This window comes from Labrus mixtus, chromosome 11 (assembly GCF_963584025.1).
Source record: "Labrus mixtus chromosome 11, fLabMix1.1, whole genome shotgun sequence".
Lineage (NCBI taxonomy): Eukaryota > Metazoa > Chordata > Actinopteri > Labriformes > Labridae > Labrus > Labrus mixtus.
This window is the reverse complement of record NC_083622.1, coordinates 10,321,151-10,348,886: the sequence shown is the minus strand read 5'-3', so window position 1 is coordinate 10,348,886 and position 27,736 is coordinate 10,321,151. Positions and strand designations below refer to the sequence as shown.

At 42.0% G+C, this 27,736-nt stretch overlaps 1 protein-coding gene across 2 annotated transcripts; it reads right to left on the bottom strand.

Annotated features, from left to right (window-relative positions):
* Positions 1-1,370: 1,370 nt before the first annotated feature.
* Positions 1,371-26,989, bottom strand: paqr6 (progestin and adipoQ receptor family member VI). 2 transcript variants are annotated; one of them, XM_061049943.1, is made up of 8 exons: positions 26,762-26,989; positions 13,545-13,816; positions 10,087-10,214; positions 9,307-9,512; positions 6,968-7,094; positions 6,045-6,141; positions 5,359-5,503; positions 1,371-4,681 (listed from the first exon to the last, which is right to left on the bottom strand). In XM_061049943.1, the coding sequence occupies exons 1-8, from the start codon at positions 26,820-26,822 to the stop codon at positions 4,404-4,406; spliced, it is 1,314 nt and encodes a 437-aa protein (XP_060905926.1). In that variant the 5' UTR covers positions 26,823-26,989; the 3' UTR covers positions 1,371-4,403. The 2 variants fall into 2 exon arrangements, with proteins under 2 accessions (XP_060905926.1, XP_060905927.1); XM_061049944.1 differs by lacking the exon at positions 26,762-26,989 and adding an exon at positions 22,826-22,927.
* Between the last annotated feature and the right edge of the window lie 747 nt (positions 26,990-27,736).

Here is a 27,736-nt window from a genome sequence, read left to right as displayed (position 1 = left end):
AATATGACAGGTCAGAAATGATATGAACCAATGTTAGAAATGTAGGATACAATTCAAACATGGGATCAGCTCTGGTTTGCTTTTCACCAGCATCTCACCTCTGTTGCAAACGATTCAAAAATCTATTTTCCCCACCTGCTGCTCACCAACAGTGTGACTTTCTGCTAATGAAGATGAGACTCAGAACGTTTTAAAACAGCACCTTGGCAGCCCCCTTTTTTTTCATGCGCTAATACAATCTGATCAGCAGAGAGGAGCGAACCTGCTCAACCTGAAGTGAGAGCTCACACTGTGCAGCTCTGCCCTCTGCTGGCCGCTCACGCACACTGCGCCGCTCAGACTGCTTTTAAACTCGTCAGCTGTAGATCACAGAGGGAGGGTTTGGATTGTACAGTCTGTCTGTTTTTTGTCCTCCCCCCCCCCCCCAACCAAGTTTTAAATGTATTCTTTTAAAGATATTTCTTCTCTGTATTATGCACAGTTAACGCAATGGACTTATTGATAAGCTGCATGCTAATATTTGCCATTTTTCATTTATAAGAAAAAACTGAAAGACTTCAGGGTTTTCTTTAACACAGTCGTTTTAGGTCACTTGCAGTTAGTCTTTAAGTGTATTTCAGCTAAAATAAAGATGCCTACAATCCGAAGAAATGGATGAACACATGACATGAATGACACATTGTAGAATCCCTAAATGACATTCCTCCGCACATTTCATTTACTTCTTTTCAGAGTGGGATTTTCTTGCAGAATTTCACCGACCAATGTGCATGATGAGTGAAAGGATGGAAGTGGTCAATAAGCTTAATTTCTCCAGACGGATCACAGCTGCGCCTTTTAAAAAAAAAAAACACAGTCCTGCATGAATCTTCTTCTCTGGTGCCGTGGTCAAGAACAAGCTAAAGGTGCAGCAGGACAGGAGCGGCACACAGAGAACAATCTAAATACAGACAGGAGTCTTGTAAAGGTTGTTATTAGAATACAGAGGAGTGAACAGATTTTCTAATAAGAACAACCTAAACACGCTTTAATCGTTTTCTCTGTTTGCCGGCCCTTTGCTGCTGCATCATCCATCTTCTCATGATGATATCTGAACTTATTGTTGTCATTATCACGGTGATGACAACGCTGGTTTTCCAGTTTTCGGTGATTCCAGAAATCAGAACAGGTCTGATGACTGTGATAGTCCAGGCAGCGACAAGTTTGTTTTGTGAAGTTACAACTCTGAGGATACGAGATACATGAGTAGAGAGATCTAGAGAAAACAAGCAGAAGAAGAAAGTGCAATTAAAAATGTATGGATGCGTGTCCTCATCGGGCTTCTGTGAAAATCTAATCAAAGACATTTGGAATGACTCCAGCGACAACTGTTACATTTATAAAAGGCTTAATTTATTACACAAGTCTAGTACAACAACGTAGCAAATCACAAATTATACACAGCAAAGAACAAACACGTATTTATACATTTGAACGAGTAGTTTGTTGTTGGAATGAATGGAGCATTATATCAAAAAAAGGTTGTATAAAACATTTTTTAAAAAAGGCACCAGTTATTCTTATAAACCCTGTTTATTTTGAACAATTGTTTTTTTCATCCCGCCTTCATCTTTACTCTCCTCTCACGTTTTCAAACATTTGTTTTTAAAGAAGTTTTCACAAGATATGTGTCCGTTTAATTCCTGAAAATGAAAACCTGCATCTGCATCGTATTGACTGAGGAGAAACACAGATGAAGGTTTGCACACCTTCACAGTAACAGTGATCCGGTCTGGTGTTTTCTTTTTTTTTTCATCTAGGCAAAGATAATCTGGTTAAAATGTATTTCAGAGAAAAACTCTATCAGAACCCGTCTACATGACGTCACCCTGCTGAAACAGTCCCAGGCACACAGCGAGGGAGGCGACGTCTGAAGCAGCAGCTGAGAAATAAACCAGCTCCAAACTATTTCATTTCGATGGAAAAAAACCTGCATCACAATCGAGTGATGGTGCAATCTCAAGAACCGACGTGGTCAAACTCAGAAATCGTTGTGGTGACGACTGTGGAGAAATTTGAAAAAAGATCGATGCTGAAACAGAAACAGAGTCAGGCGGAAACCACACCGTGGGTTAATACTTCTCTGTTTTTATCTGCGACGTATAAAAAAGACGGAGTGACTCCTCTACTCTGCACGCTAACCTTGAAAACATCTTAAACGACTCCTCTGCTCTAACACAAAGTGTGTGTGTGTGTGTGTGTGTGTGTGCTCTTTGTGATTCTACACTTCCTCTCTTTGTCCGACTTCCAACACTCCTCATTCCCTTCATATCACATACGATTTCCCTCTTAAACAACTTTAAACCCGCGCGCTAAAAGACGTTTGTGTGAGTGAGTGTGTGAGTGAGTGAGTGTGTGAGTGAGTGTGTGAGTGAGTGTGTGTATGTGTGTGTGTGTGTGTGAGTGAGTGTGTGAGTGAGTGTGTGAGTGAGTGTGTGAGCGAGCGAGTGTGTGAGTGAGTGTGTGAGCGAGCGAGCGATTGGGTGAGTGAGTGAGTGTGTGAGTGAGTGTGTAAGAGAGTGTGTGTGTGTGTGAGTGAGTGTGTGAGCGAGCGAGTGATTGTGTGAGTGAGTGAGTGTGAGTGTGTGTGTGAGTGAGAGTGTGTGCAGTGCCCCCCCCCGTGGAGTGTGTTTTTTAAAACAGGTAGAATTAAGTGAACATTTGTGCCGTAAGTGCTGTTAAACTGGTTTTATACAGTTTGAGCCTTCCAAATATTTGTCATATTAAGAAACAGAAATGGTTGAAATCTGTACCTACAGTATGTCAGTGCTACACTGGAGATGTTTGGTTGAGTGAGACCCCCCCCCCCTCTCCCCGTGTCTCCCTCCAGACTCTGAAAAAAACTACTTTAAAGATATGATCGTGAGTGATGTCATGTCAGCATCTTATGGAGTCATTTGGCCGCTATCCAGTCTGTAACGTTTGATCCTCTTAACACAAGTGAAGAAATCTGAGATGATTTGAACCTGATTCTCAGATAATCAGACATTTTCTATAGAAATAAATGTCAGTAAATAAGAAAATGTGCATCATAATGCAACAGACTTTCACCTGAAAAACAGAGAGGCATTATTGGAGCGCCGATGTTATAAAAATAACAGATACTATAAATAAAGTGGCCTGTTATTACTTCAGTGATAAATGGGTCATTAGATAAAGTACAGTACATGAGGAGAGCCGCTAATTGTGACTTTTTTTTCTCAATATCTTTTTTAAATCAACCAAAAACTTGTCATGAACCACAAGTGTTGGAACTCTAACATGCATGGAAATATACACATGCTACTAAAGGGGATACATTTGTATGAGTTACGGGGGGCTATAAGCGCTACAAGTAATTCAAATGTCTAGAAAAGACTTCAGATGTGACGGACGAACAAGAGAAAAACGGTGCCATTTGCTCAGAAATGTAAAAAATTGCTCAAGACCTTCAGGGGACATGAGGCCACTATAGTGTTGCCGTGGAAACGCTCTGTTACAAAAATGGTACCTGTCTTCTAATCACCACCGCAGCGCTCTAACGTTTCTTTCTTTTTTTTTTCTCTTCCTCCTGTTCAGGGCAGATTGTTGTGTTCATAATAAGGCAGGCAATCAGAAAAAAAAAAAAGGAAACAGAAGCCCACTGGCCTGCAAATCAATCGCAGTGTGTGCAGAGTGGAATCAATAGGTTGGATATTTAAGAGCCCGCAACACAATTTGCATGATATTACGTAGGGTTGAATGAGTGTAGCTGTACAAACACACGCACCACCGCAGTAACAAGGCAGTCCAGTTAGAAAGATTATACTCAAAAGGCCTTCTGAACACAGTGAAGGAGATCCTGGTCTAGTGTTTCCATAAAGAAGAATCATTCATTCAAAATAGAATCCCTGCAAACTGTGATAACAGACATTTCCAGTTTGAGATTTAAACGAGTCCTTGTAGTGATCCTCTGTAAACATTGTAAAGAAAGTGAACCTTTAAAAAAAAAGGCACTTTCTGGAAGAGTTGTGTCGCGACAGCAGGCTTCCTTCAACCCAGAGCTTCTTTAAATGCACAACTGAGGAAACTTTCAAATAAATTAAACACTTATTTTATTTTTTTTTTACAAGATATAAGTTTTCAGAATCCCACAAATGAGATCGACTGCATGTAACATCTGGGTCCTCAGCCTCTGTGCAGACACATGAAGGAATACTTCAGGCGTGTAATGCCGTTAGAAACAAACTTTAGCACGGTTTCAAAAATCTTTACCTCTGGATTATAAAACTGTAGGAGTTAAAGAAGAACTTCTCTGAGCTGTGAAGTCGTCCCAAACGAGCAGACCCAACCTTTCCTTTGGAAAGTGAAGCAGCCATATTGAAGGACAAAAAAAAAACCTGCTGTCACTGCTCCTTGCGGTCACACGTCGTCATCGTCGACGTGTGCGGCTGGTTGGAGTTAGAGTGGCAGGGTTTCCAGAGCAGCGGGGCGCTGAAAATGCCGATGATGCCCAGGTTCAACACGAGGCTGACTACCAGCGCTCCGATGGTGCCCAGGAAGGAGGGCGTGGCTCCATGGGCTACAAGCAACGCCCTCCGTGACATCATGTCTGCTATCACGCCCTCCATCTGGAAGTGGGTGCCCACCACGGCGCTGACATGGAAGAGCTGATGGCTGTGGCCTAGTGGGGGACAAAACACTTGGTTTTAAAATGTATCCGTGGTCATCAGAAGGTGCACAAGCCAGCAGAGAAAACTCAAATGTTTTAATAACTTAAATACATGTACACGTTGGGAATGGCAGGACAGAGACATCTGTTCCTTACAACAGGAATGATCAAACGCTGTCAGCCACCAGAATTACTTTTCTGTAAGAGAGAAGCTGAGAAGTGAAAAACCTCTGCCTAACCATACTGCCTAATAAATACTCAAAATATCGAGTTTGTGCATACTAACCCGACTGTCATTATGCCGTTACAAACATACTAAAACACGGGTCCAGCAACGTCATTTTTCAACATGTAAAATTATTTTTTTAATTGCTAGCTTGCTTGATGGCGAGCTCTGGGATTGGACAGTCTGAGAGCCGCAGTGCATTGTGGGGCCAGTGTGTTCCGGTTTCATACTTTAAAATTCTGGCCGATCCAGTAAACATCCTGATATTTCTCACACACAAAAATCAAATACTATGATTTCGGATCAAACTCCGTGATGCCACATGGAGTACGTGTGGTATGAAAGTATGCGGTTTAGGACACAGCCCGAGTGCGATGCATTCACTGTCAGTGTGCCTTCATTTGAAGTATTATTCAAAGCCCGAACCGTTAGTTACTTTTATCAACAATCATGAAGGACATACCAAAGTAGTCGAAGCGCCCCGGGGCCAACCTCTCCGGGAGGTGGGCTGTAAACAGGAAACAGGTGAGGAAGGCGAAGAGCAGGTGGTAGCAGTGACTGGATAAGGCGTCGCTCGGGCTGCAGCTTCCCCCGCAGCACAGGAGGATCTACACCAAAACAAAGAGGAGATGTCACATCAATCAGTCACAAAACATTAGATCTATCTTAAATCAACACAGGAGGACGAACACAGTTTTAAGATGTGAAGGGACGCCTAATTCAAGATTATCCTGGAGGACTCCTCCTGATCCTAATGAGTTATTCACACTGATGGATACAGCATTGTTAGCTACATTTGTGACCTAGTTAGGGGAAAACAAATGGCTTTTTGTATTGCACACACTAATGATCACACTGATTAGGGGAATTAATTGATGGCAGCGATATATTTGTATTAGATTACGAAGGGAAATCAGTTTCTGGGTTAGTGAGCCAAAGTCCTGCTCAGAGAATTAAAGCCGGGCACTAATCAGCTCCGAGCGCTTACATAACAAACACAAACACACAGAAAATATCAAACGTATTTTGATTTAAGAAAACACAGAGGTTCAAAGAGAAATTAAGGCTTCAAATGCAGCAGAGAAGAGTGTTCACCTGCAGTGATTTTAAAGGTTTACAACAGTAGAAATGTGAGATATTAACACTCACCCTGTAGAAGAGAGGAACAGTGTCGAATATAAAAGGAACGACAAACGCTCCAGTCCTCAGAACTTTACTTCTCTGAGGAAACTGCAGCTCCAGAAACCTGTGAGGACACACAGAGGGCAGTGATCAGCAAACATTTTTAGAGACATTTAACATTTGTACTGTTTTTATTACATTAAAGGTAACGTATTAAACTCCCTTTCCACCAATTTAAATAAGTCTCACAGCTCTCTAAGACATGTGTGTGAAGTGTCTTGTTCTAAATCCACTCTGATCCTGTATTTGATCATGTCTATAAACCCCTCTATTTCAGCCCTGCTCAGAACAGGCTGTTTCTGTGTCTGTACCTTTAAATCTAAATGAGCTGTGTCTGACCATGCCCCCTCTCTGGAAGAGCTTGGGTGTACTTTGGCTTTCTCGCTCCATGTCCTATTGTTTACGGTGAGAAGGCAGACTCAGAGGGCAGAACAAACACCTAGCTGTGGGAGTGTCACCCACCTGGGGGAGGGGTTACTGCCCTTTGTGATGTCATGAAGGGAAAATCTTGCAGTGAGTCCCTGTGTGATTGAGAGCAGCTGAGCCTGACAGAATTTAACTTGTCTGAGTTTCACAGGAGAGTTTAGGAGGCACATGTTTAGGACACTGTAAATGCAGTTTCAGACAACTTTTAAGTCTGACAAGAAGTCCGAGAGAAACCTTTATTCCAGGCATATTAAAGGAATCAAACCCTGCTGCCTGGAGATAATCAGCAGTGAAGTATCAAGTAATTTCCCTGACATCTGTTTACAATGGTTTGAACCTCGAGGCTTAATGTTACAGAGAAAACAACTTGTTTAACTCCTACAGAATAATTTGACTTTACATCAACTTCTGAAAGTACGATTCCTTCAAACCACGCAGAGATAATGTATGCTGCAGCCTCTCACCTGGAGTAACAGGACAGACTGGTGCAGAAAAGCGTGTTTCCCACGGCGATGGGGACAAAATGCTGATGGAGCCAGCTGTTCACCCAGCTGTCTGGTACGACGTAGTATCCGTAGCTTATGGCACAACCTGAACACAAACACAGAGAGGTTCATTTTTAGATTTCTTCCTCTCTTGCACAAGTTTTTGCCGACTTAAAATTCAAGTAAATGAAGGTCATGGTGTCTTTGTGTGTGAATGAATGTATGTAGAATGTATCTACATCCAATCTACTAATTGTATTTCTATGCATTGTTTTGCATTTTGTGACTTTTAATCAAATCAAAGAACATTTTTCCTGTCATATATTTTGTCATCTAAGTTTTCTTAAATACGGTACTGAAATGGAGCGCAGATGTCCTGGCGCCGTTTAGGTTGCGCCCAATGTACAGTGGCTATAGTCATCCAAGCGGACGGCCCAAGTTTGATTCCGACCTGTGGCTCCTTTCCTTCATGTCATTCCCAACCCTCTTATCACAATTTCCTTACATTTAAAATACACTCAAATTAAAGTTTTGCATAAGCATATCAACACTCCACTATTAAAGTATTTAAAGGGTTTAGATTGTTGTTCTCGAGGCAGAAGAGCAGTAGAAGAGCAGTTAGGTGTATTTCCTCAAATGACCACTTGGGGTCGCCCTTGCAGGAAAAAAATTTTTAGAATTCATTTAAATTGATACATCTGTTTGCATTCAATGTTAAGCACGACTATGTCCTCTAAAGTATAGTTTTAGTACTGGAACAATTCAAAGAAATGTAATAAAAAGAAGCTCATAGTGTTGATGAGAGATGATCTGCAGACTCTGACTTTAAGGTTTCTGATGTTAGTTAAGGTCCTGCAGTGAGGAAACCCTCCTGCTGCTATTTATCCCTCAAACAGACTTCTGAACATTTGAAACAGGCAACGTTTAGTCACTAAGCAGCTTTGGGGTAGATTAGGGATCAGTCTGTCGGGGACCACACAGTTTGTGACGGGAACATAAGTTCATGTTGGTTAATGTTTGTCTGCTGGTCTGCAGGTTAGATCCTATATGTGGTATAGACCTCATAAACACACCTATGAAGACAAACAGAATACTTAACAATCTGAAATGCAAACACTAACGTTTATAAACACAGTAACATTATATTAAGTACGGCTCACTTAAACGCCTGCGTGCCTCCCACTTTTAGCAACCTGAGACAACTCTTTGTGAGTAGGAGGGTAACCCCTAACCCTAACCCATTTTTTTACAAGCGGTACCTGTACTGTTTGACTCCGAGGAAGACGATATATTTTAAGAGATTAATGTGCTCCAGTATTTTCTTTGGATACTGCCTATGTGAGGGAGTCCATTGAGTCATTCTCTTACATCTCGGGTTCTTCTCTGAGAGCACCGACCTCCATCAGTTGAGGGGCTTAAGCGCAAGAGTTTCCCTTTAAATAAAATGACTTTCATTTTTAAAGACCGAGGGCAGGGGGGTGCTGGTAGCCTAGCGGTTAGTGCGTGCGCCCCATGTACGGAGACTATGGTCCTCCAAGCTGACGGACGGGGTTCATATCCGGCCCGTGGCTCCTTTCCCGCATGTCATCCCGATTTCTGACTCTATCCACTGTCCTATCTCTGAATAAAGGGAAAAAGCCCCCCAAAAATAACCTTTGAAAAGACAGAAGGCAGACAATATAGATCTAAAAAAATAAATGTAAAACTGGATTGCAAAACATGTTTGCATTAAGCTCTTCATTCCTGTAAGTCAGAATTCTTTGTCAAAATGTGGAGGTAAATGCTCACAAAAGGCAACATGGACAGGGAGATGTTTCTTAAAAGGAAATTTCCTAAGAAATAAACCACAAGGCAAATTATTTCTCAGTGTGTACGTGTGAGCAGAGATATGTACTCACGGTTGGAGGCGATATGGAAATGATATGCCCTCTTCACATCAAACTGATAACACGACATTCAAAGCGCCGTTGCATCTATTTGACTTTTAAAACAGTTGAGCAGTAAACAACTTATGAGAGGTGAAAAGATGAAGTGCAGGAGAACATGCAGAATAACTGCAGCGTCCGACTGAAACTCCTTCAAGAGAAATAAAAAAATAAAACAGGTTTGCACTAATAAAAATGTCCTTCAGGATTTCTGTAATATTAACTTTCTATTCTTGTTGTACTTAAAAAAAAGGAGAGATTATTTCAAAATATGCTAGAGGAAGCTTCAAGCAGTTTTTGTTGTCATCCTTTTGCTGGAAGTGAAACTTTAACTACACGCTCTGAGAATTGAACCTTTAACCTCTCTGAGCTCATGATGTATCTTTTCCTCACCCAGACTGTAGAGGCTGAGCGCTCCGTAGTCGAAGAAGTAGCAGATGTGTCGGGACTCGGGGGACATGGTGCTGAAGGTGTGAGCACAGCTGGAGGTGAAGGGGTAGATGCAGATGAGCAGCATGTACACCAGCAGGGGCCAGGTGTAGCTGTCGGTCAGGAAGTTCAGGGTGGAGCAGAGGACGAAGAAACGCCACAGAAAGTACCTGCAAAGCACCTTTCGGTCATATTCCAGCATTTGAATGACAACACTCTTGTGTATCAGACTCTTCCCGTCCCACGCTTCTCAGCAGCGTAGTACTCTGACTTTTCTGACACCCTGAACTTAAAATGATTCAGGCTCATCGTATGTTTTAAGGATTCAGACTGAAGTTTTTCCCGCCTTTTTTAAAACCTTTAAATTTGTTTAACCCACCAGCTTATTTCACACCTCAGAAACTAAACAAAGACCCTAATACCTCCACTGATCTCTACAAACTCTGTCATGTTTCTCCAGCTGGAGGGACAAAACTAAGTTCATTTTTCTGCTAGTTATGACTGACACCACCTGACACGTTAGCTGTTCTTTACTAAAAGTTTGTTTGTAAAAAAAAGTATGCAAAAATGTAAACTATGTCTGTGATTTACTTTATATACATTTCTTTCAAGAACTTTATTTTTTGACAGTAGATCCAGTTGTCTGTGTTTAATTTCAAATGTTTTTGTGCATTTGGGACTTGATGAAACTGCTGAAAAAGTGTAAAAAACAAACTAACAGATTTTCCACGTTGTAGCACTCACCATGTTGGCAGAAAGTGGGTCCAGATGTTGACGGTCTCGTTGTTCATCTGGAAGCTGCTGAGGACGCAGTCCAGCGCTGAGCTCCGCGGGTGACGGTATCCAGAGATGATGCTGTCCTCTCTGAACACCTGAGGAACAAACAAGAGAGTCCAGGTGAGAAACTAAACTGTATAGAGTCCAAGTTATGGGGGGGAGGGGGGGTTCAGTCAGAGGACAGCAAACCTGTAGCTTGTAGAGTAGATTTTATAACTTTTTAGCATCACTGAAGACTGGGACTGTGATTAAAACAAATTATCTGTGCTTACACTGTTTATAAGAAGTGATTCTGAAGTCTATTTTAAGATATCTATCGGACATTTTTTGCCTTTAAATGAAGTCAAACTAAGTAATATGAAAGTAAAGAGTGGCAGGAAATGTAGGGAGAAAAAAGTGGGGGACGACACGCAGCAATCGCCGGGGTCAGACTCGTACTTGGTATGGCCGCAAGAACTGTAGCATCTGCACCTTGGCTAAACTGGTGCCTCCTTCAAAACATTTTTTGGTTTTGTTTTTGCCTGTGACAGCTCAAAATGAAACAAGGTCTACCGGCAGCCTCTGGGCACAGGTTCCTTTTTGGAGTTTTAAAATCGTCCACCATTTATGGTTTAGAAATAACTTAAAATCCAACATTTTGCAAGAAAAGAAACTATAACACTTTTTAAACTTCATGAAAGTCCCTGAGAACTCTCTGTTGACCTCTTGAAACGACCCTAACACCCAGACTGAGATCAACATGCTTATCTGTGTGGTCGACAGCTGATCTTAATAAGATTCACACACATTGCTGACATTTACTTGAATGAGGCAGTGAAACCGGTTTCCTTTGCACAAAAACATCTCAGGTGGGTTGTACTTCAATGTGCAGAGAAGGACGATGTGAAGATAAACAAAGATGATGACAATGTCAATATTTGTCCAAATTCACCGATCTGATGTCAACCGTTTGATTTGAACATTTTATACGATGCATTGTATTCCCTATGTACAATAACAGTCTTTTTAATATCTCATTTCAAAACTGAACGTCTAAACATGATTGAACTTATTTTGGAAAGAGGCAAAAATCTAATAGTAACCCTCTAAGCAACTTTCTAAAAGAAATACATGTTCCTACTTTATGGTTCCACAAGGGGAAATAAAAAGACAAGAAGAAGAGCATGCGTGATGGGGGTAGGGGCAGAGATATTTGTAGTTCTCCACAATCTCAATATATTTAATATATGTATCATTAACTGATAGATCTGTATTTTATCCGTCCTGTTTTGCTTAAGCTTGTGTATTTGTTGTTGGTGCCTGATGATGCAGAGAGAAATCCTGTCAGCTCATGTGAAACAGTTTGTTTGAAATACACACTAATCTATGAAACCTCCAATATTTTAACACCAGTGACACAAAATCAAGGTCACATAATTGTTGACTGGAGACTGCGGTATCACACTATTACAACAACGACTGTTTATTATCATAACAGATCGAGACAGTGCAGCGGACACAGACGTGGACGTCTGCCAACACAGATGTCTGAACTGCAGGACTCTGCCTCCTGTTGAAGGACGACCCCATCAGCTACTGGATCACAGTCACTATCTCTCCTGCTTCAGCCTGAATGTTTAGTCTCATAGGACAGTGTCAGTTTATAATCAACTACTACTGAGAGATGAGAAGAGGAAGAGAAAGACGACAGGCCGGTACACTTACTGGATGCCATAAAAGTTTGATAATCACATCGTTTCAAGACAATGTTCCTTTCCATGTTATGGTTTAAAGCAACAATAGAATATGACTAATATGTAGGAATTTGGTTAGCTGCACGTTAGCATTTACTTTTGGTCTCTGAGTGCGATTGCAATGCCATAAGACACACTGTTGTTACACCTATCCCTCTCTTAGACAACGTGCATTTGTTGACAAGCAGAGGGTGGCTTCTTACAAAGACGTTGTGAGAAGCCAAACAACCATCTCGACTGACAAGGTGCAGAAATATTTCTGGAATTTGTGCAAATATGACTCTGCTAGAGTCTTCAGCCGGTTGTTTGCAAACCGTTTGCATGCAGAATATGTGTATGTGTTCCACTGTTGCCATGGTGATTATAGGCCGTGGGTAAATGGCTTCATACAAGAGGGTAAATACATGCTAGTTGAGATATAAAGCTAACATGAAGATCGACACGGTGAGAGACCACTTTATGGCATGATATTGATTTATTTATTTGTTTGTATACAGACTGAGACATAACTTGTGTTAGACGACTTCCCGCGCCTGGCAAATCTTCTAAACATGAGATGGCAAGTCGCAATCTGTTATGATTAACATCGTTACAGTATCATAAATATGAAGACACTTTGATTGATATTTAAAAACTAGAGCTATAAAAACTATAATGTTTATGACTTATGTGTTCCTATATGAGATGCTCCGGTCGACATGTTCAGATGTTGTCACCTCATGTCTCATCATATCCAGGCAGGCTAACCTGACAGATTCCTGGCATTACATACGAGGGCTCGCATGTGTAAGATGTAAAGGGATTATAAAAACATTTATGGCCTAAAGTACGATCAGGAAAAGGAAATAAAACAAGTAGAAAGAGCAGAAAGTCTTGAATATGAAATCTTAATAATTAATCTGTAAAAAGTATTGTGTGTATTGTTTCTCTGCCTTTCCTCTCACCTCTACACCTCTTGTTTGTCTTCTTCGTTCATTGTGTTGTTTTTACGATCTACAACTTTACAGCTTGCATTAACTCTCACTGCTCTCATTAATGATGTTTACAAGAGAAACAGGAAGCCGTTTCAGACAATGAACGCTCTGATTGTAAGAAACTGTAAACGTCGAACATAGTGAAGTATTAAAGGTCACATATTATCCTTCTTTTCAACTAATTTAAATAAGCCTCAGAGCTCCTCAAAACATGTCTGTGAAGTTCCTTGTTTTAAATCCACTCTGATCATGTATTTGATCATGCCTATAAACCAGACCTGGAGTCAGTGCAGCGGTGCAAAAACTGCAGTGTCTCGAGTACCCACTTGAGGCGGCCTGCAAAAGCCATGGAATCCCAATTAGGTCCCATGAAAAAAATATGTTTTTTTGAGCAGGAATGAACATGTTTGCAGCCTAGTTCAAAGATTTGCATAATTAGTCCTTTGACTTCAGATGACTGAGTGGTGGATGTGATGTAGCTGTGCTCCAGGACGCCAAAGCCTCACCTTAACTTTAACTCTTTGCCTGTTTCTAGATTGATCCAAAGTTACTTAGAGTTAGAATTTCCACATTTGGTGACTGTTATCGTTTGGCTTCAGACACCAATGGGTGACGTCACTGAGACTAGGTCAATGTTTTACTCAGTTTATGTTTAAACACTGAAGGGCAGACAGAGGACTTTGTAAACCTTGTTTAAAGGTTCTCCTTCTTTTCTTACCTTGGGGATCTGGTGGATGTGAAAGAGCTCGGGGAGCTTGATGCTCAGCATGTCTGCGGGCAGTCTGATGGCCCCCCTCCCTCTCTCACAAACCTCCCTCAGCCTCGCTTGTCCACCACGACAGAGGACAACCCAGACGGGGTAGTCAAACACCGGGATCCGGACCCTCTGTCCCAGAATGTCCGGCTCCCATCGCAAGCTGCGTGCCCAGCCCTCGCTCCACCCGCCTGCAATGCCACCACTGGCCCCGATCCCCCGCCACACTGGAAACACTGCAGAGACACACAACAAACACACAATGAGAACAGAAAAAACAGAATGAAATCAAGGAAATCATTAAAGTATGGAAGCAATGACGAGCAAATACTTGACAGTTTTGCTAGAACAATCACCAAACAATTAAGCGATAAGCGATTTATTTTCTCTTAATTGTTGCAGCTCTGCTTTGACTGGTTAGGTGTTAGAGTCTGGTCTGAGGTCTTCTATGTCTTCTACGACTACAGGTCTGTCTGTTCAAAGTGAAAATCCTCTCTCTGTCCGGACTCTGACAGTCAGCAGGGTTAAAGTAAAAACTCAACAAAGTCAAAATACTCCATAATTTACTCCTAGTCCTAAAAATGACATCCACAGGACACTGAATTTTCCCCTGGGATTAAAAAAAGTATTTCTGATTCTGATAAATGGTCTATCAGTGACAGAGTTTGTATGACAGGCTCCATGAGTGCGATGTCTTTGTTAGCTGGAGCCGACACTGAGAACAATCTCTTATTGTGGCTGCTGGAGACAGACACAGACATCGATTTGAAGAATGCACACTATTGTCACATTGCAGGGGCGAAGTGACTGAAAGCATGTGTGTAATAAGAACATGTTTGTGTCAGAAGATATTTTCACAGATCATTCCTTCTCTGTGAAAATGACACTGAACACGTTTTAACTCCACTGCTGGACCATCACGACATCTAACAGAGAAAAATACTAAATAATGACTTTTTATATCAAGTTTAAAAAGCGTGCACAGTAACAGTTCAGAAAAGCAGTCTGTGTTTAAAGTAGCAGGCATCATAATATTAGGTGTGTGTGTATTTATATAAATACATTTCATATAAATAAGAAAACAATGAACCACATCCAAACAGAGATATCAGCACGTCTCTCTTCAAAAACAAACTGAGGTCAGCCTCACTACCCAGACACTCAAACAGCGAGCTCTGCATTCATCCCGTTTACACACTAGCCTCATTCACACATGCACTAAACTCCTGAAGAGTTCAGCAGGTGCGGGTGTCAGACCTTTTCCCGCCAGCACCTTCGTAAAAACAGTTGGTTGAAATCTGGATGATGTCGAAACAGAAACTACACCAACGACGATTTTTTTTTCTGTCAACACAACGGTAAGGAAAACGAAATAAATGCTGGTAATGCAATTGAAGATTAGAGAAGAGTTGACCTCTTACACTCGGGGAGCATTAAATACGATTGAGTGGCTTTGAGGTGTGAGAGTAGATGTGTGTTAGAGAAGCTACAGCTGGTGTTAGTTTTTCTTTTTCTCTCTGCTTCTGTAAAAAAAAAAACATGGCTGGCTTGGACAAGAACTGCTCCCTCTGAGAAATAAAGAGCTGCTGAAAAAACAGAATTTGATTTTCATATGAAGAGACTGAGCATGATAAGAGGTAGAACTGACACAAACATAAAATTAATTATAAATACGAATACATACATGAATTCTGTACATTACCTTCTTTGGCCATTTTGTATTCTTCAGTTAATCAGACATTGTGATGTGTCATTATGTGATGTAATATATCTATTATCACTGTATCATATCATCGTTATCATGGGCCACATCTCGGTTATCGTAATTTGAGTTACCTGGGGATTCACACCCCTAATCCAAACATACTTCAGAACATTTTGTGCAATTTTCGGACATTAAATTCTTCTAGATCTCTCCCTCCTTTGAAGATAACATTCCTAAATAAAAAGTCAGAGCTGTCATTAGACTTTAAGCTTCACAGTGTTGCTGACCTGTCTGAGTTTGAATATTTCTCCCAGACCTGCAGGTTCAGACGTTTCCCTGAGTCTCTCCTGTCATTACAGCTCGTTGCTCAAGGCGAGAGGCTCCTTCAGCAGTGTACGAGCAACAAGAGGTTGACGGTGGCTTACTGCGGCCCAGCTGCAGGCCCCCGGCCCGCTCACTGTGACAAAGTGAGCTTTGTGGAGGCTGAAGCCTTCAGACTACGGGGGCCAAATGATGACTGTTACACGCTGCTCTGGATGGAAATGAGGCTCCACACACTTTGACACACACAAACACACGCAGTAAGTAGCCATGGGGAGCAAGCACAAATACCCAGAGCTCTGACATGCATGCACACTGGTACAAATCCTGCATTCATCACGGAGAACGGAGAAGCAGGAGCACAAACACAGCGACACACAAGACCACAGCTTGCATGGATGACAATAGTTGAGAAAGGCCACAGGGTTCACTGCAGTGTGAGGGAAAAATGCTCATTGGAATTCAGATCATTAGCATCATGTGGCACCAATGGTTTTAATATTTAGTTGTTTGTTTCTTTACATGTTGTTAAACTTATTTGAACGGTAACGTCTATGTGAGTAAAGTTTGAGAAGATTAAATGAAAACTCTCTATGAGGGTTGTAAGGTGAAAAAGAGGAAGACTATGAAGCCAACTGCATCCTTCAAGGAGCCAGAACATTGAAAGAAGTGATTTTTAACAGCTAACTCAATCGTGTCTGACATGAACAAGAAAATAATGTTCTGTGCATTGAAGTGACATCAGGATACGCTTATCCGCTGAGGCTCCTCCGTTGACCCGGTAGGTATGTCAGTGTGTCCTCTCATGACCTGCTGTCTAACAATAAGTGTAGAAATCATAACACAAACTTATACAAGCTCTATGTTGGAATACAAGCCTGAAGACTCCCCTTGAAACACAAACACATAAATAAACATAAAAGAGTCTGAAGGGATGAACACTGTGTTTTTAATCTTCAACTAAAGCTACAAAACACAAACATAACTTAATCAGTGTTTCAAGGCTCGGTCCATTGGCTGTATATAAATGTAGACAACGTGTCTCCACCTCCTCTGGTTGTACAAAAGTGAAGTGACATCTTTTGGAGCCAGAGTTGTGCGACAGATTTTGACATCCTGTTCCTTCTGCTAACCAAAAACACACATTTAACTGGCTGATAAAATGGTCAAGATCACTCTGGTCGCGCACAATCTACAGCAGAACAGATTCTCGTTTTAGCTTAAAGAAGTTATAGAAAGTTAAGCGACTCTTGAGTTAGTGTTTCCTCCTCTACTCTGCGGATCCGCTGCACACGGCGCAAGAGCTCCAAATGTTGTGAGCCTGTCATTTCGTCCAACTTTTTTCTACAGACTATGCAACTAACACCAAACTAGTTTAACACAACCACACAAAAATAAGTCACCGAAAACACTCTTCATTTATTTTAGACGAGGCTCAACATCACAAGACAAAACACACCAGTTAAGAACAAATGAAGCCTGTGATTGTCAAAACAAACAGGTTATTAAACTGAAGATTTTACAGTCAGTGTTGACAGGAAGCATCATACAATCATTCACAGACATAAATATGCTCCTTTTCATCCCCACCCTTTTTCTGAAGTCATCCTCCTAACTTGATGGAATAACTGATTCATCCAGCCTCAGCTCTGCTTTCTCTCCCCTGAGATCTGCAGGAACTATTCCCAGAATTCACAACACATGTTACTGAGCAGGATATGACTTTAAAAAAGGTGCTCCAAACACTCATATGATAGTCGTAAACCAACAAATTAATCACCAATTTATTGGATTATTGATTAATCTGTTGTGGTATTTTGTTCAGAAAATGCTCAATTCTCTCATTCATCTCAGTTTTTTGAAATGTGAATTTTCATGGTTTATCTTCACCTCTCTGGAAGTTCAATGAGTATATTTGCATTTTGGATTTCACAGCCTGACCCAACTTGCGTTCGCCGTCCCCGCTGTCAGAGTCCAGGTTGAACTCGCTGTTCATCTACAGTTTAACATTACTCCCACCAAGAACCCCCCCTGCCCTTCAAAAGTTCAAACTCCCTCTCATGCCGGGGCCAAGGAAGTGTTACCTGTACTCACACTCTTCAAATGGACTGGACTAGGGGGGTCAAACTTGGACATGGTATGGCTTGCCTAGCATGATCTTAACCCTAAACCAAGTTCCCTGGTGCCTGAGCCTTGCATGTCCGCCCTGCTCGGGTACAGCTCTGTGCTCCCTTGTCCGTCAACACCCACAGGCTGCTTTCAGAGCACAGGCATCCGAGCAGCACCGCCGGATGGCTGAAATCGTGAGACCGAGGGTCAATCTGCTCTGAAACAAATTGATCCGCTCTGCTGGGACGGAGCTGAGACGCAGCGCAGCAGACCAGTGGAGGTGCACACATTGATCAAAGTGAAACCTATGAGCTGCAATGGGGAAGCAGAGACAGACCAAACACATATGTGATTGAACTTAGCAGTTAATTGTAGCCTTAAACATCTTGTGTCTGTTTAAAGACTTTAATGTGTGCACTCAGTCGAGCTTGACAGGACACTTTTTTGTGTTCTGGATGTTTGCATTGTGGATATAATGCGTTTTAGAGTGTTTACTCAACAGACAAGGAAGGAAAAGTAGTCTAATGACATGCACGATATTTTCTCTGACTGTCCTTGTGATCTGAACATCTGTATCTCTCTTTCACTTCCAGACGGCTGTTGTTACCTGTGAGCCTTGCAGAAATTCTGGAGTACCTACACACAACACTTCCTTCCTTTTTTGTGAAATTCTTCCAACCACTCAACTCGTGGTGTCTGCATGTGACCGTTCTCAATGGACGTCTTTATTGGCCTCAGGCTGACAATGGAAAGACTATGCAGAGAGCACACATGTATCCCACACAGATGGACACAAGTTCTCTTTACTGCTTGTATGTACTATATGCAAATCAAGCTTCACAGCCAAATACAGTCCTGCTGAACTTGTTCACGACAGCCTAAGCTGAAAACGATTCAGGAGTAGAGGAGGACTGCAGCTTGGAGTGTGTATTAAAACGTGCTCATGTCTCGTTGCAATGTCCCATCCCTGTGGGCACAGAAGCCGGTCCGTCCACCTTTACTGGTGTACACGTGCGGTGATCGAGCATGAACCCTCTGAACCCTCTGCACCCTCTGTTCACTAACATATGTGACTGCACACTTCATAAATCATAAACACATTGCTTCTTACGGCACATGTTTTATTGTCTTGTACATTTTATATTCTCAAATCAGAAGATACACACATCAGGAGACTATGGGACTATATGAGACTTTTTGATCTGAACTCGTACCAAACCATGAATCCCCAAATCAGAAGTCCAAACCAAACCGTCACCTCTCATGTTCAGTGACTAATTCTATCTGCATAATCTGTGTTTCACCAGTGTTTTTCCCAGGATCCCTAAAGAGAGACAGTTGGAGAGGACATGCCTTAACATGATACATCTACCTGGTTACCCTTCCTGTTGGCAAAGACAGAACAAGAAGAAGGGCAATTAAGAGAGCCTGTTCTTCAAGGTAGATAAATAAAAGGATTAGTCATCGTGTGAGATGCTTCTGGCTGAGTTACAGACCAGTATTGTCTGTGAAGTAACTGTCAGACTACCGACCGTTAGTCAAGAGAGACAACAACAAACAAAAAAGTAACAAGAGTACAAATTAATTCCTGGATCTTTAAAGCCCCTTTTCGAACCGATTTTGCCATTGGGGACAAATTTCAGCCCGCTCGCTTCACTAGTTGTACAATTTACATGAGAGCAGGACGGCCGATGACTGCCGATCTGCAGCTCCCAACTGGTTGGATGATTTTCTGGCATGTTTGATATTTTGGTGGTACTACTGCACACTGTCCCACAGTGAGAGCAGAGCCACTTCACCACTTCACCGTCTTCAGGGCTTCTTCTTCATCTGATTGCCACTGCGCAAAGTGTCACACAGAATTTGAAAGCACCGATGCAACAACAGCCTGTTTGATGCCGGATCGTACAGTGTGAGCACATAAATAGTGAGCAGTTGTTGTGGGTCGTAAACGATTCAGTCGTACTATGTGAGCTGAGATTCCACCACGACTGCTATACAATCATCCACGCCCGGGCTTAGCAGAGCATTTATGATAAGGTTGATGCTCTTCTGAAAGGGCTGCAGAGATCCTGTAGAGCTGAAGTGAGTGTTTATAAATAGAAAAAAATGATCAGCTGCTCTTGTGTTCTTTTTTTTTATTAAATCGTTTTATAGATTGGCAAGAAAAAGAAAGTACACTGATAAGCAGGGCCGGCCCGCGGCATATAGGCAGTAAAGGCAAATGCTAGGGCCATCCATAGGAGGCACAGCTGGAAGATTATTCATGTGGTTAGAAAATAACTAACATAAGAAAATCCCTTAGTTTTTCTTTTGTGAAGCATGTTGTATGCAACATAAGACCTACGTCTTTGTGTACTTGGTTAGCTAACATCCTGGTTGAAGTTAATAGTGTTAAGCGCTTACCTTTTGAGTATTTATGTCTAAGTGCATGCATGCATTTTGTGTCCTCACTGAATACATATTTCCTCTTGGTGTAGGAGGGGGTTGTAAGGCTTAGGAAAATATTTTGGCTAAATTGAAAAACTATGCTGAGGTTTTAGCTCTGGTGAGAGAAAAATATACCAAATTATTAAATTCAGGGATTGAATATTGAATTAGATTGAGTTGTCAAGTTGGTTTGGGCTGGGTTTGCTGATAAGGCATCTCTGCCATATTTTCTGTCCTGGATTTGATTAAGCTATCAAAAAGGTTAAATTTGAATTATTTGAGGTGACTTTAGTATCTCTCTCTTCATCAGGGTCGCCCTGCACACAGGAACATCTACTAAACCTTCTCACAAGACCTGTTTTACATAACTTCCTTTTTTTTCTTTTCACTGTTCAGAATTAAGTAATGCTGGAATGTTTTTCAAAAAGGTGGTCCTCCTCCGTCTTTCCCCTCTCCTAATAAGAGTCTACATCTAACATCAAATGACTGCACACGGTTATGTAACACGGCCACTACGTGTTCTTATACGGATCACAATAGATGAGAGGAAGCCGAACTGTCACGTCCTCCACATCAAAGAACACAATGATTTTCTGTTAAGAAAGCATATTCATTTCTATTCTTCTGTTCTTTTTTTGAGATGTAACCCACGTCTCATTTCAAACAAACGCTCAGCGTGCTCCTGTGGCTGCGGTGTTCATGGACTGTTGGTTTTCTTTGAGCAAATAGAAGGGAACAATATGTGAAATGGAAACCAGGTTAGACTTGTTGCCAACAGAGTTTTTAGGTCATGCATATATAAACGTGAGAGCAATGACTTAAGCTGCTGAATGACGCCCTTGGCATGTTTATCGTCGACCCCCACCGCCCTGCTTCATTCCTTTACTACAGCACATGCACCTGAAAGTCAACAAACAATATCCCCGTTCATACGTAAGAAAATCCTGTTTTGTCTGAACTGTACGATCAACAGTAGTTTCTCAATAGGCTTTATTTCGAGGTGTATTAAAAAGAATCTGTCAATGGGGCGCATGGTGGTGGAGTGGTTAGTGTGTGCGCCCCATGTACGGAGGTTAGCGGGCGGCTTGGGCTCAAATCCAACCATTGGCTGGCTCCTTTCCTGCATGTCATTCCCCACTCTCTCTCTCTCTCTCACTGATTTCCAACTCTATCCACTCTCTTCATTTAAAGGCAAGCAACAAGCCAAAAAATAAATCCTAAAAGAAACAAAATAATAATCTGTCAATGAACCTGCAGAGTAATTTCTTGATTAACCGATCAGTTTCTATGAAGGCCAATGATTCTCAGTCCACGACCATGACACGAGCGGCAACCTCTGACGTTAAAAAAATGAAGCCAATGCAGAAGTGCAAAAACCTGCAGTTCCGCCAGTGCCCACATGAGGCTGACTGCTGAAGCCCGGGATGTCACATACACACCCATTCAAAATTCCCTTTTTTTTTTACAGCAGAAATAAACATGTTTACAGCCGGATTCAAAATATGTAATTGGTCTGATTAGCTCATGTCTCCTCAGCACACACTGTACGGGGGGGTGATTTTTTTAAAGGTATTCATACTAAGGCTTGTGTGCTGACCTGACTGACGGGCAGGTGTGCTGTAGCTGTTTGTCAGGACTCAGGAGGCTTCAGACCCGCCCTGGCTCCAGCTCTTGGTTAGGTCGGCTGATATTCAAGTTTTCATATCAACACTTACGATCAGAAAACATGCAAATAAAGATAAACATACAGCAGGCCCAAAGCTGCCCTATAATATAATCTGTTCAGTATATTGGTTGAGCTCTGACAGAAATATTAAGTCATTATTAAAATAGTTAAAAAGAAGCGAACAGGATCAGCACCCCAAGGAGCTCCTGTATCAAGCCAACATGCTCTCTCTCAGACTTGCTTATTCAAATAGTTCCCTACTTTCTGCAGTTTTCATCTAGCCTATATGGATGCAAATTTTGGAGAGTGACAAACACAGAAATTATAGATGTGTACAATTTAAAATAGGGCTGCACGATATTGGAAGAGCCTGTGATATCTTTTCTTTCTTCATTTTTACCCATGAATTGGTACAAATTAATCTGAGGGTATAGCTGATAGATAGAGGGAGCTTCATCAAAATAGCCATGCTTCATCAACATGTTGTCTAATGTAGAAGCTCAAATTGCGTTTTATTGTGCAGCCCTGATTAAGAAGAAGATGCACTTTCCCCGTCCATGAACTGTAAGCCCTGGGGGGGGAGAAAACCTTCAAAGCCCATGTGTCAAATGCTAGCAATGTGGAAGAAATCCAAACATCTCCAAGTAGGGAAAAAAAAAACTAAGTGTGGGCTATTTTTCAAATGGACACATCTCCAGAGCAATCCTTGAGGAAAACACGATGGTCACATGCAGCCAATTCTCAGAATGACCCGGAATGTCTCCTTCAGCCCCATGTGTGTTTTCATCGCCACTTCTTTTACCGCTTTACGTTAAACACGACTTATCAGGAATTCATTTAGTACAACCCTTCAAAAACAAAACACGCTTTATGTCACAGCTCAAGACAACAACAACAACAACAACAAAAAACATCCTCCACAGAAACGACTCAAAACTTCGCTTCAACAATGGGAGGAAAACATCACCTTCGTGTTTTTTGTCACGCTAAGATTTGAAGTTTTTCCCGACTTACCGCGACCCTCCGGCATGCGGAGGTTGAAGTATTCCTCTCCGGGACACTTCTCCGTTTAGAAAGAGAAACAGCGCTTATTGTGTGGCTCGCTTTCCGTCTTTTCTTTCCTCCTCTCCTTCGGTTTTGTAATTGTGTGTGTGGGTCGACAGTCTCCACTAACAGCCTCCTTTTCTCTCGTCCCCGCGCGAGCCAGTAAGAAGCGCTGCTCGGCGCTCACGTGGACCGCTGGAGCAACAACAACACGAGCCATGTGTGCGCGCGAACTACTGACAAGAAAGATGTCCCGATGTTTTAAACACAACAATGTGTAGTTTGTCATTTCCAACACTCAAGTTGGCTTCATTTACTATAAAGGTCTCAGATATTTACGCTCATGTCTCGTCTTTGAGCTTTGTTTGTATTTCATGATGCTCATCTAGCTTGTCTTGTCAGCTTGTTCCCTGCATGGCAGAGATGGCAATCATTGGTGTATAGTGCTGATCGCATGTTTATAGGTATAGGCCTTGAGTAATAAAAAAAATAAAATATGGACTTGTACAAAGGTAATGCTCCATCTCGCGTGTGGTGGCGACTGTGTCTGGAGACCATGTCCATGCCTCCATCGAAGAGAGACAGGACAGAGAGTGGGGAACAACATGCAGGCAAGGAGCCATAGGAGGACAGATTTAAACCCGGGGCCGCCCCACCTCAAGGACCATGCCCCTAGCTGTTCATGAGATGTGTCAAACCAACCACCCGGCCTCTGGCGCCCCCCTTTTATCTTTATTTTGATGTTTGGTTGATGTTTCTCGGAGAAGATGTGTTTACCCCAGCCAATGAGTCCCTCCGGGTATTGACGATACTCTCTACCCTACCACATGGACACTAATGGTCCACACAACTCAACCGTGAAACTATAGATTGGCAGCAAGAGCCAACACATCACCAGGGTTAACAAGTGGACACCTCCATTCACAGGTGTTTCATCAAGTTAGGCCCGCAAAGCTCAGCAGTCAGCTCAGGCGTCCCAAAGCCAACCCTCCTTCATGCTAACTCTCACAACAATTATTCTGGCCAAAACATGCTAACATTTCAGCCTATAGTTGCTACAAACAAGTCATCTCTCCCCTGACGATCTGTGTTTGCAATCGATGTCTGTCAAAGACATCCTGGCGATCCATCAAGTCGCTGTTTTAGCCTTGAACCGACGCGGCTGTAATGCTGACATGCTAAAGACATGCTGCAATGACCCTTTCTTCATCGCAGTCCAACAGTGATGTCACTCAGACATGATGGTTCAATACAGGAAGTTACTCAACATCACTCAGCAAAAGTGATCCGGCCTCTCGGAAATCTCCTTAAGGTTACTGGAAGTGCGTTTGCCTTTGACTCTCTCCTACCGTCACAAGACTGCGGTGGACGTAAGCCGTCATGTGAATTTATGAGGATATTCCTTTGTCTTAACCACCGGGGAGGACTTCCTGTTTTTTTTGGGTTTTTTTATCGTCTGCACAGCACAAACATCCATTCTGTCACACGCACAGCTGTCTATCCGATCATTTAACTCTACAAAGGTTGTGTTTTTCTTGTCATTTAAGCCGATACAAACCCAGAGCAGCGTGACATTAAACACTTCAGGGACCCAAAAGATATTTCACTTTGACTCGTTCTAAACAAGCCCCGACAAAAGCAGCGCTTCACAAAACTATTCAAACTATTTGGTTGAAGTTCAATGACCCCCCAACCCCTTCTTCCAACTCCTTCATACTTCCAGGCTGCACTTCTTTTTAAAAGGCGTTCATTTTCACCGTTATTTTCTCAACATATCAGATGATATCACGATCATCTTCTGGGTCAAGAATTTAATTAGCGTCCCAAACCAATGACACGCCCACTAATAACTCCCAGAACCAAATCAGTCTGCCTGCATCTTCTACTCAGTGTTCTTTAAATAGCAGAGTGAGAAAATAAAACCTTTATTGTCTCAGTGGGAACGTTTCAAGGGAAAGCTCGGCTGCATGGAAGAATAAGAAAACAATCTCATAATTCTCAGACCTTCTTATGACCTTTGTACTCGTCGATGTTTTGCTTAAATGTCTCTGCATGTCCTCTTCACATGATCCTCAACGCTCCTCTGATATCGTCATGTTAGTGTTACTGTTCAGTGGTTCTGTTCAGATCAGGATCCTTCCAGACCAGTGACGTGCGGTGAGGTTCGAGTCAGATTTATAAATTCATGAACTCATTTATAGAGAAGCTTAAATTCACCTTTCGACTGGCAGCTTGCACATTGACTACTGGTTGTGTTTCATATCTCAGATCAGCATTATTTACACACACATGGAGTAATCTAGACGAACACAGAGCTGCACAATAAATTGCAATTTTATCCTAATCACAATATGAGCATTTGCAATAAACACATCACAAGGGGGACACTAGCAGAGTGGGTAGTGTGCGCCCCATGTACGTATAGGCTGTAGTCCTCCATGCAGGCGGCCCAGGTTCGAATCCGATCTGTGGCTCGTTTCCTGCATGTCATTCCCCACTCTCTCCCACTGTCCTATCTCTAAATAAAGGCTGAAAAAGCCCCAAAAAATAAACAGTAAAAAAAAACAACATAAATAAATAAATGCATCATAAATGTCCGAATCTATCACAATAAAATGTGCATGTGTTCATTTCATCTGGTGAATGGAGGCTTCTGTATTACAGTCATGCTATAATACAGTTTCAAAAACAGTCGAATGAAGCTCATGCTATTTATCAGCTGATCTCAAAAATAATTGGTCTCCATTTAGTTGTAAAAAAACCCTTTTTGGATTCAGTAGAAACGTGTGGAAAAAAAAGCTATAAATAAATGCCAATAGGTATTCTTCAACAGTAGTTTTTTTAGCACATGTCATATAGTTATCACAATATTGAGCAGTATTATTTATTTAGCATTAAAGTATGCTACCAGTAGCTAATGTTGTAAAGTGCTCAGGCACAAATGAAATAAGTTACTTAAGTTTGCAGCCTGGCAAAGCAGATTAAACTCATTACATAAGGCATCATTCAAAAGAACATGGCTACCTCTGGAGTATTAATCTATTATATTATTATTATTATTGTTATTATTGTTGGCTCAGGACGCTCCCCTCAAACAAAGATAATGTGCTCAACTGGTGACAACACACCAGAGTTATGACATGCTTCAGTATTATCTGCCAGGGTTTGTTATTGTAGAGTTAGGAGCACGCCTTTAATACCCCTGAGCGTTCCAGAGTAACTTTTGGCGAGGGCACATTGTGTTCCTGTGAATGGGAGTGAGCTACGCGTAAAAACCTCGAGGATCTCTTTGTAACAGGAAGGGGAGTGAGTTAACTGAAACACTACGACAGTTCCTAGAAAGACAAATTAACATTGAGTCACAGTGCTGCTATGATGAAAAAAAGCTGCTGTCAAACTATCACAGGTTCCGGTATGGACTCAGAAAACTGGTCTGACCTTTCAGCTTTGTGAGTTGGCTCAGATGGATTCCAGCGCGCAGAGGAGACAAAATAAAGAAGAAATCAATCTTTCCAGGAACACAAAACTTATGGTTCCCTCATTTTTTCCCTGGAAGGCCTCGTCCCTATTGTACAGAGCAGCCCCCTCCTCCTCTTTTCCTCTGCACATTCCTGCAGCAGCCAAGTACAAACACTGCTGCACCCCCAATGTTGAAATCCCACCCTCAGGGCTGAGACTTTTTTCCATTGGATGTGGCAAAAAAAAGACTATTTTTTCACTTTCAGACCACAAGAGCAGAAAGGGGAAGAGTGGCAGCATCATTTACATGAGAGCAAACATGGGTGGCATTCATTCTGAACCAAATGAAAAACGATTTTCAAAAGATTTTTGACAAGAAAAATGATGAATAAGGTGCACATGAAGTCCAAACTGCCACCAAAAGACAATTACTGAGATGTTACTCACGCATGAACTCCAGGCAGGCGAGACATTTCCCCACAGCGAGCACAGACCTCTGCATGGACATCTCCCAGACAGACCACAGACGCTTCTCAAAGAGCTATTAATCTGACTAATGGGTTTTTTGTATGTTTAAACGTTTCATCCTGTCCCTGCAGCCCGATCCGTCCTCTCTGAAGTCCCTGCAGCTCCACAGCCTCACAGGCTCACAGAGAGAGAGAGAGAGGACTGCCTTGGGTCAGCGAGGTTTTCACAACCCCCTTACCCAGCAGAAACTGGGCCAGCGGCACCGATGCCAGGCGTCTTCTGTTGGGGTGGCACTGACCAGGCTGCCAGGGGATTGGTTATTCTGTGTGTGCTCGGTCAGTGGTGGGCAGGGGGCCCGGGACAGAGAGGGACACAAGGGACGGAAGAAAACAAAAAAAAAAGAGACAGAATGGAGCAGGAGACCTAGTTAGGGAGACGAGGCATGTGATCGGATCCCATCACACGCAGAGATGAGAGGTCAGGTTATTTAGGGATAGAATTTAGATTCAGGGCAAGTTTGGTTATTAATTTATTTTCTTAATGTTAATATGCTCAGTTAGTCCTTTTTGTCTCCAAATGGTGAAGTGGACCCGGGAGGACAAATCCAAAATGCTTGTTTTGTACAACCAACAGAACAGAAACTAAAAATCAACAATCACATCAAACCGAGAAAAGTTTCAAATTCTATTAAGTGTGAAGCACATTTCACTACAGGTAAGCTCAATGTGCTTTACACTGAGGTGAAAAACACAGCTTACAACAACAAAAAATGTTTCCACAGTCATGAATAAGACACAGAAATCAAATCAATAAAGACACACCCGCAAAGTAAACATCGATAACTACACAAGGGATCACACTCTCACACAAACAAAAAATACAGTTACTATTTATATGCTTTGGAGAACAGATAGGTCTGGAGTTTTGCTTTAAAAATAGAGACCGTTGTGATGG